We start from the raw sequence: 10,910 nt of genomic DNA, 5'->3' as shown, positions 1-10,910 counted from the left end.
ATTGTATACCATTTGGCAAGTCTGTGTACTATTATACAACCAGTAATATAACATTAATTATTTATATTCCATAAGCAACTTCATTTTTTTTTGTATGTCCCAACGCACAAAGACAAAAGTTAAGAATATTTCATAAAACATTTAAATGTTTGTGCATTTTAAAAACCTTAATCAAAAATCATATATTTGTAGTTTATAATGTTTCACATGATCAATATGAGCAAATATAATTAGGAAAAAGTATACAATATTTATTTCAAATATTCTACTATTTTTGCATCTTGATTTGTTTTTCAAAATTTTAAATAGTAATTTATAATAATCACTGGCATTTAGTGTTACGTAAAGAAAATAGGAATTAATATGAAATAAAATTTTAAAACATTTTTTTGTCAAGTATAATATATTAAAGATTTATTACAAAATTGATTTCTTATATTTACATTGAATCCAAACACGATACATTTTTAACTCTTTACCACTATTTACTTGCATACGACGATCAACAAGATTAACAATATTTTGAACTTGTTCAAAGCCTGCTTCTAGGAACAACTGCTTGACATCGTCTAAAAAATTAAGAAAATTGTTTATTTTAATAACATATCGGAAAAGAATAAATTATATAAAACTGTTAAAACATAAAAATATTGCAACGCTTAAAAACCCCATTTTAAACTCTAATAATTAATATTGAATGCAATAATAACAGTTAAGTAGCAGTAATTAAAACCAATATTTATTTTAACAGTTCAGGTTTTGAAGTTAACACTTTTTTAAGACCGTCTTTTAATATTTTTGTTTCAACTACAATTACAATGTTAAAAATATATAATTCAGGTCAAGCCAAAAGATTAAAAATAGATTTATATTTCATACAAAAATAATTCTAAATATTTTAATAATTATAACTATACCTTGAGTAAAAAAGTATATCAATGTTCCATCACCTCTACTATAATAATTTTCCGATATGCACCTCCCTTCTTTAAATGTTAGCTGTGCCATGTCGTATCTACCATAAACGCGAAACAATACCATACCCCCTGGTTTCAAGTACTTGTAAAAGTTACCTACTACTTGTTTTAATCTGCAACACAATAATTTAAAATTATAAAATGTATACTAGAATATTTCTTTAACTCAATATATATAATATCACACTTTTCAGGTTGCATAGCGGAAAGAACAAAAACCAATACTATAACATCCAAACTCTCCAAAGCAAATGGAGCATTCCATTCATCATTAGTTATATTACATACAAATGCTGTACAATGTTCTTTGTTGTATTCTGAATTTTCTTTTAGGATTTTTATGGCATTTGAAGAAAAATCACTACAGTAAACATGTACATTGCTCTCTGCACAGTGTGATATAGGAAAGACCGAATTTCCAACTCCACGTCCCACTTCTAATATAGCTCTTGGCTTTTCATTTTTAAGTGGAGTTATTTCTAAAAATTCAGTAAATAACCACCATCTGTTATTAAAAAACCTAAAAATAAAATAATTGTTATAAAATAGATTGAAAAATTGTTCGATTTACATTAAATATAAATGCAAACAAAATGTGTATTGAATAAATAAATATAAACTAAAAATATAATAATTTATCAATTTTAGAAGCAACAATCAATAACCATTCCATGATCACGACAAAGAAATACTTATTATTGACACCCTAATATATTTTAGCATATAACAGGAAGTCAATAATGTATATTCTCAGAACAATTAAAACTTAACCACAAAGAAGTATACCTACTAGATAACTGATAATATACATGTTATTACAGAAGATAAAAATAAAAATAATTTCATAGAAAATTTGATGGTGGAATTGAAATATATACATAGAAAAAGTAAAGTAATTTAAATTGTAATACTGAGATCTTTGTACATATACCGATACAAAAGGTAAATTAATACCTATTTTATAAAATCATTATTGAATTTCATATGTATACAAATTAATTTTCAAATAAATCTATGGACCACCTTAGAGTGATCAAAAGAATAATTAGGTATCATAGGAGTAATTAGGGTAGGGCTCGAGAGGCTTTGGCCCCCCCAGAACTTTTAGGTAAATATATGTGCACATAAACATATTTGTATTAACTTTATTTCTGCCTAAAATATAAAAAAATATAATGTTTCATATAAACGCATAATCATTCAAATCAGTTGTAAACATCAATAGAAACAATAAATAATAATCAATTTAAAAAAAAAAATTGATATAAATCATTTTTAGGAATTGAGCCCCAACTGACTTATAGGACTAGTTACGCTTATGATATTAATTAATATCTATATGTACCGTATATTAATAATACATACTTTTCTTGGTGGACAGAATAAAACTCATTCCAATATTCACCAACATTATATTTTAAATCAGCAGCTTTTTCTAAAGTCATTTTTGTTTTCACATGCGAAGATACTTGAATTTCTTGTTCTTCATTTAATTCCACATAATCCCTAAACATAAAAATTATTATTAATTATTTAGAATTTAGTGGTGAAATTAATCGAGCTAATTGGGTAATTTTTTTACATAATTTAAAAGTAATATTTAATTTCAATATAATTGCGAATAAATTAAGCTAATTCGACATGACAGTCAGTAGTTTTGATAAAATTATAAATTATAAATTTATAATGTTAATTTCTTTATTTCTATCAGTGTCATATTATTTATAATAGTAAGTGCAAATTTGAAATTTCATAACATTTTAAACTTTTAAAGTTAAGTTAATCGAACAAATAATACGATCAAATATTAATTGCATTTTAAAATTTTAAATAGTATAATAAAAATAGGTATCAATGTATCATGACTATCACGATTCATGGGAGAGTGAGAGACTGATTATACTGATACACTGTCTACTATATGCAAACTATATTAGAATTATGTATTTTTTTATATATGCATTAAAAGTTAAACTATTGACAAAATTCATTAAAATCACGACATTTTGCAAATTATTTTCTAATTATAAACTTATAAAAAGTTCAAGTATATTATTATTGTTTATGAAACGCCAAATCGGCAATTATACGTATTATACAAATATAGTAATTAAGGTGTAGTGTGATTATATACATACAATAAGCTAAAAAAATAATTTGGATAGTAATAATTAATAACTCAGATAATACATATAACAATATAGTTATATTGTATTTAAGTAGTATAGTAGCTATAGGGGGGTGGGGGCTAGAGATTAATGCTCTGACCATGCGTAGTAAAGTATGATACACGTTATGACAGTAGCAGATTTTATTTGTCTTCTAGGGAGAGGGGGCAATATCTTTTTGATCCAAAAATATACTCTATATTTAATAATATAATTAGGTAGGTACTTACCATTTTGATGTTTTTTTAAAAATTTATTAACTTTAGATAAATTTTGTTTTTTGACACTTTTACAACTTAACGAGGATAGCGCCGTTTATAGAATTACGCAAGTTATCCATTCAATAAAATTAAAATATCAAATGAATAAATTGAAAAAACTACACTTAAAAAACAAACGCACTGTTTTTGATACAAATAGACGGCGTTGTGTTCTCTTAATGTATATAACTTATTCCTGTGATATTATTAACAACGTTGTTTACTTATTTGTTACATCAGCAGCCTGCAGATCGCCTGAAGTCGATGTAACATTATTCTTGTCCAAACCGTTAACTTCAGATTCCATTCCGTATATCATATCCTTTAAGCAATATTATTATTGAATTACTTTCAGGTATTGTAGGTATATTTAAAAAGATCCGCGATTAGCAGAAGTAATCTCTTTTTTAGTAGGAAGTCCCCTCTAGCATTGTTAGCATTATAGGCAACCAAACATAACACGGGTGCATTGTGTACGGGCAACGAAGTGCACGGGGACATTTTGTACCTATTTTATAAATGTTAAGTATTATATCGTAAAAAAATTTAATCATAAATTTACAGATCAACTACAAACATATATTTTATGTAAGGAAACCTTAAGACATGGACAATGGAAAATGGAAAGGGATACTAGGTGTCCACATTTAATTATAACAATTATAATTATATGGATCATTGGTTTATCTGCATTATGTTAACAACTAAGCTGGTGTTTTGTACTTGGTTCGTCAGATTTTGATCTTTTTTTATAATTACCAAACCGTCTTCTTTGTCTTCTATGGTGTCATGCTGGATGGAACTTTGGACGACTGGGATTTTATTTGTTTTTTCCATTTGAACGAATTTAATATGGCATTTCTTATGACATAATGTGTCACATGAACAGTGGTAAAGTTGCTTAAACGATTTTATTTTTCTACAATGGACACATTTTTTCAGCCAAAAAAAATTAATTTTTTTGCTGAAAATGTGCCTTGCATCCATTTTGAACAATTATATTATTAACGTAAACGTAAACGTAAACGAATTCTAAGTAAACTGAGTCAAAGGATAATACTGAAATAATAGTTTAAGAAAAAAATATTAATTGAATGCTTGAATAACACGCGCGGGTTGCCAATAGTTTCACGCAAATAACATAGTAACTATAATTATTCTTAATTCAGCCAGACAATATATTTTTTTTAATTTTATAAAATGAACTCTATTATCCGATTTGTATTTGATAATTATTCTGAGCTGTATTGTACGATCAACTGAAAACATAATTTTGTAATTAATTAATATTCAATATTTTAAATTAATAATATTCTCGTATAAATTTCCCAGCCACAATACAAAATAAATAGCCTGCCATCAATTAAAAATCAAAATAATAGTTAAACCCAAGTGTTCTCAGTATTTGTAATTTTGAAATTATAAGCTTAAAAGTTAGAACTATGGGCTATGATCTATAGATAAATAGATTTAGAAACTGTAACTTATATTAACTTTAGAAAAATTGTTACGAAGAAATAAGTTTATATTGTTTGGAATTTGTTGTTAAACTGTGCACTTAATCTGAAAAATATGTGTCTGTAGTTGATAACGCAATCTTTTATTATGTATACAATATCCAACCTCACTACCTCAGTGGCATATCCAAAATTTCTTTTAAAACGTTGGCTGTCACATAGCGCCACATGCCGTCGGCGCCCCAAGTCATTTCAGAACGTGGAAGGCCACACTATTTTTACATAATTTATATTTTAATCTTTTTTTTTTCAAAACTATCTACTGTTTGTTGTCTACGCCAAGGTAAAAACTATACTTTTCTATTTTATTAAAATAAATTACATTTAAGATAATGTCGAATTTGGTATCCAGCGACCCAAGCGGCCCTTGAAAAATTCATTGTGCAGCAGAAGTCACAACTTTAATATAATTTATATATTTTACCATTTAAATATTAATTCGAATTAATAGGTTAGCACACAGTATTCTATATCACAATTAAAAATACCTATGTAATACGCAACAGGTAAACGACAAAAATAACAAACCGGTTGATCAATAGTACCTATACAACTAATACGAAGGACTGAAAAAATTTTTCAATTAATTTTTAAAATTATTGACGTGAACTGATTTATTGTTTTGATACTACATAAAATATGGATTAGGTTATGTAATCTAACTAAAAAATGGCTTTACGAATGATGAAGGCATTAATTCACAGCACGGCAGATACGTACGTACCAGGTATATTCTTTGACTTTTAGACTTTCAACTAAATTAATTAATTTTTATTTAATCATTTTGTCGTTTTATTTTTTGCATTCGAGTATGAAATACAATATATTTTAAAATGCATTTGATATCAACATGTGTCTACGTATCTTTAACGTGGTAGGAAGCCGTTATGCACTTCACACAGTGGTGTCATTGTGGACGGGGGGGGGGGGGCGAGCAACTTGGGCATTTGCCCAAGTCTGACATATTTTACATCAACCTGGCCATTGTCATAAATCATAATATTGAATATTGATATTTTATCAATAAAGATTTAAATTAAAATTGAAAATTTGTTGGCGTAAAATATACTTCATTGTAACATTGTATTTCCAACGCAAAGAATTTAAATTTGTTATGGGTTATAAATCCTCTTTCTAGAATTTTGACCTTATAATGATGCCTATACATATATGGTATACATAAATTTAAAAAAATATGATATTGTGTGATTATAATAATTTTTTACATTGTAATAACGCTAAAATAAACGATGTTCATCTAATATACCTATCGTTATGATATTACTTGATTATTTTTAATCTATTGCTGATTCTTAAACCGAAATCGATGTTATGATATTTGTATATTATACTTTATTCATAAAACATTATATTCGCATCAATCACTAGTTTGTGAATAGTGTTGTTAATAATAAAATAATAATAATAGTAATAATAATAGATGTCACAACAAGAATAGTTTCATTTTGAAACTGTTGGTTATTCGCAATCCAATATACTACTGAAAATTTAAATACCCAAGTCTTGAAGTCTGAATTGTTTGTATTATAGTTTAATATATACTCACTCACAATGGTGATGCTGATGTGTGAATTAGTTTACGATATATTGAAGCACTTGCAAAGGTTAAACTTTGTTCGGGTAAATATTAACAAATTCTAGAGGAGGATATCACAAACAGAGCGATTTCTCGCAAAGCAGTTTAATAATATGATATAGACTACACTGCAAGGGCGTGTTCTGTTTGCGAATAATTTTCAGCATGTAGTAAAATATAATATAATGAATAAATTATGATAGTCACAGTATTGTGATGTAACGGTTAACGTCGATTTTTTTTATTAAAACATAATATGCATTTTTACAAAATAACACGTACATACATTTTTAATTAGATACTATTGTTTATATAACAAAACTTTTCTCAAAGTTTGAAAGTATCTTGATAACATCAATAGGATATCATACTATTATTAAACGAATATTACTTTTTATTATAATCAATAAAATATGTTTATAATTATAATAGAATTGATTATTCAAAATCTCGGACGTATTTAATCCAAAAGGTATAACATAATTATAAATATAAAATTACCTTTATTAAAAGTTTTAAAATATTAAAAGTAGATAAGGATATTAAAATAATTATAAACGGTTAATAAATTTTTGCATACCAAATTATTGGCAAATTTTTCCCCAAATCCCAGAGTCTCTAACTCAATGATTCCCAACCTCTTCTATTCTATGCCACCTTTGTAGATTTTCATTTAATTACAAACTCGTATGAAAATTTGGGGTATGTAGCTTGAAGTGCGAGGGGGGAACTTTATATACGTGAAAAACTGAATTTTTACCCAAATTAAATTTTCGACAAAACCAAATTTGTTTTTTTTATATAACTCAAATACAAAAGTTAGTAGATCCTTAAAATTTAATTTTGACCAAGTATTTATATTATCGTTTTTATTTATGATAAAATGTACAAAATATTTCGACTTTTTTGAAGTAGGTACCTATTCATAAACATGAAAAATTTCCAATTTTTTTTAGTTTTTTTCATAAATATCGATTGAAAATTATTTAATGGGTAAAAATTGAATACAATATACTTCTCATACGCTGTTAATTTCTTATTTAAAAATATTAAAAAATCTATGGTCATACATAATGTTTATTTACGCATGTTATATTAATCTTAATTTTACTTTATGCAATGACATTTTTTATTTATTTTAAGATATTATCTATTTATATTTTAAAATAAACATACTTTTACTGTTTTACTGTATTTACAGAAACATGTTATTAAATAGAGAGTTATATATAAGTTAATATAACATAGTATAAATAATTATATTATAATATTAAATAATATTTAAATATTAATATATATATTTAATATTAATAAATACAATATTTTCGGTAAAAATTATATCAACTTATCATAACACTAAAAGTAAAATAAATGACTTTAACATAGGGTGACCATACGTCCCGTATTATACGGGATTGTCCCGTTTTTCCACTTTGTGTCCCGTTGTCCCGACAAAAGTTATACGGGACGCATTTTGTCCCGTATTTTCAAGTAGGTCCCGTATTATTCCCGTTTTTCTCTTTATTGTTAATTTATAATTTTATAATTTTTTTTTTTTTTTATTCTACGATATTTTTGTATCACAATATTCAATAAAACATCTAATCTATACTTATCAGAATTATTTTTAGATTCTTGTCTTAACAATAAATTATTATAATTGCTGCGAGTTGAAAATAGAGAACTAATAATGTCACATTATTATCGACACGTTAAACCGACGATTATAAATACTAATGATATAACGATAACGTACAAAATGTTATTAATATTATTATATTGATGTGTGACGTCGTCTACTAAATAAGTACAATTCCACTCACCACAACCAGTTTGTTGTCAAATATAATGTCTATTTTTATTTTATAATATCTATGTAAAATTATAAATATAATTTGTTATTAATATTTATACGTGAGTGTCGAGTTCACGATGACATTCACAGTGTAGTCGTAGTCGTAGTGACGTATTGACGTGTCACGTGTAGTTTATTAAGCTTATTTAAAATTCAGTGTACCATAATACCTAATTTGTTTTTTAAAATGCCCAAAAGACGGTGCGTTTTTACTCCACAATTAAAATTAGAATTTCCTTTTTTACAAGATGCTGACGAAGTAGGAAAAATATTTTGTACCATATGTAAGTCAGTGTTTTCTATAGAACATGGTGGACGTTCAGACATAACACAACATGTTACAAAAGTAAAAAAAACATTTACTGGCATTATCAGCTGCATCAAAACACGAAAAGGTAACTTCTTTTTTTTTTAAAAATGATCCGAGTGGGTCCACTGACGAAAGTAGACGTACTGCAGCACAAGAAGGGATATTCGCATTTCATACCGTGATACACAATCACTCATTTCGATCAATGGACTGCACATCATCTCTTTTAAAACAAATGTATAATAAAAAATTTACATGTGCGAGAACTAAGGCTGAATCGATTGTTTTAAATGTGTTAGCTCCTTTCGCCATGCAACAAATTTATAAGGAAATAGAAAATATAAATTTTGCTACAATTATGATAGATACTTCTAACCATAAGAACCTAAAAATCGTACCAATTTTAATACGTTATTTCAAACCAAATTCGGGAATACAAATCAAAGTTTTTGAAGTAACAAATTTAAAAGGAGAAACAGCAAATATTTTATCAACTTATATAATTGAAAGTTTAAAAAAGCATAAGTTGTCAGATAAAATTGTTGCATTTTCTGGAGATAATTGCAATACTAACTTTGGAGGTGTTTTAAGAAAAGGATCAAATAATGTTTTTTCAATTTTAAATAACAATTTAAAAACGAATATTTTTGGAGTAGGTTGCGCTGCTCATATTTTGCACAACGCTATGCAATCAAGTGCTGATGTGTTACCTATTGATGTAGAAATCATAGTTAACAAAATTTTTCAATTTTTTCATATCTATACAGTTCGAGTTGAACATTTGAAAGAGTTTTGTGAATATGCAAATGTTGAATATAAAAATATTCTTGGAAGTGTAAAAACTCGTTGGTTATCCTTATTACCTGCAATAACAAGAATTATTGATATTTACCCGGGCTTAAAATCATACTTCGAGAAACAGGAAAAGTGTCCTACAATATTAAAATCGTTTTTTAACGATCCTATGTCTATAGTGTGGTTTCATTTTTTACAAAGCCAATTAAAGGTTGTCTGTGATACTGTAACTAAAATAGAAGGAGATAAAATATCAGCCTGTGAAGTTGCAGAGGAATTAGAAATTTTAGTTGGAAAAATAAAAAATAGAAAACATCTAAACTTCCTTACAACAAATATTTTATCGCTTTTAAATGATTTAAAAAACAATAATATGTATAATGAAAGCTCATTCAAAAAAAGTACTGATCTATTTTATAATACTTTTTTATCTTACGTAGAAAAATGGGGTTGCCACTTTGACCAGTTGAAAATATTTCATTGGGTCCAACTAATAAACTGTCCTACTTGGGAAAATGTTCAAAAATGTATTAAATTTCTTATGGAAAACAACCGAAATAATTCTAACATAAAATTAGATGAAGATAATTTATTTGATGAATTCAGTCATGTAGAACAAATTTTTAAATCACGAATTCATGAATGGCAAAAAAATTCCGCTAAAGTAGAAGTTAAGTGGTGTGAAATATTTGAATACACTAAAGCTCATAACATTGATACAACTAACATATCAAAAATCGTAGAATATTCTTTGGCAATTCCTGGTACAAATGCTGCAGTAGAACGGATTTTTTCAACCATTAATGTGTTGTGGACAGATGAAAAAAATCGATTTTTGGTTGAAACTATCAAATCAATTATAATCGTAAAAACACACTTTAAAAACTTATCTTGTAATGAGTTTTATAATATTCTATTAAAAGAAACTAGGTTACTTGATGAAATCGGTTCAGCACAAAAGTATACAAAAACATCAAAAGAAGAAATTTACATGCCATCGTCATCAAAATAATTTTTTTTTGGACTTTTGTGTACATATTATACTTATTAATATTTTATTTGTATTTAAAAACTATTATACAACATACATTTAATTTGTTTTTTTTATATTAATATATTTAGTTAAAATTAGAATTTCCTTTTTTTTTTTTTTTTTTAGTTAAGTAACTAAAGTGTCCCGTATTTTTATTTTATTTTTATGGTCACCCTACTTTAACACGTCATAAAATATACTTAGTGATAAGGCTGACACTCTGACAGACCGTTCTCGCTCAGAATCGTTTTTCGTATACAACGATAAATCATTGAATTCAAATTTAACACACCCATAACAGTGACCCACTCGACACCTAATGTACAAGTACAGAAAAGCGTTATCCACTTGCCTAGCTAGATTTTTATTATTTATTATTGCATTATTTTATTTTTATT

At 26.4% G+C, this 10,910-nt stretch overlaps 2 protein-coding genes across 2 annotated transcripts; one reads left to right on the top strand and one right to left on the bottom strand.

The window, feature by feature from the left end:
* Positions 1–417: 417 nt before the first annotated feature.
* Positions 418–5,113, bottom strand: LOC132926965 (tRNA N(3)-methylcytidine methyltransferase Mettl2-like). Its single transcript, XM_060991401.1, has 5 exons — positions 5,037–5,113; positions 2,343–2,483; positions 1,165–1,497; positions 918–1,090; positions 418–569 (listed from the first exon to the last, which is right to left on the bottom strand). The coding sequence occupies exons 1-5, from the start codon at positions 5,111–5,113 to the stop codon at positions 418–420; spliced, it is 876 nt and encodes a 291-aa protein (XP_060847384.1).
* Positions 5,114–8,351: 3,238 nt separating this feature from the next.
* On the top strand, positions 8,352–10,607 carry LOC132918358 (uncharacterized). The gene is given in 2 exon segments (XM_060979551.1): positions 8,352–8,723; positions 8,725–10,607. Coding segments are annotated over 2 exon segments (1,929 nt in total). The 5' UTR covers positions 8,352–8,561; the 3' UTR covers positions 10,492–10,607.
* The last annotated feature ends 303 nt before the right edge of the window (positions 10,608–10,910 follow it).

The sequence above is a fragment of the Rhopalosiphum padi genome, chromosome 1 (genome assembly GCF_020882245.1).
Source record: "Rhopalosiphum padi isolate XX-2018 chromosome 1, ASM2088224v1, whole genome shotgun sequence".
Classification (NCBI taxonomy): domain Eukaryota; kingdom Metazoa; phylum Arthropoda; class Insecta; order Hemiptera; family Aphididae; genus Rhopalosiphum; species Rhopalosiphum padi.
This window is presented reverse-complemented; position numbering and strand designations above follow the sequence as displayed.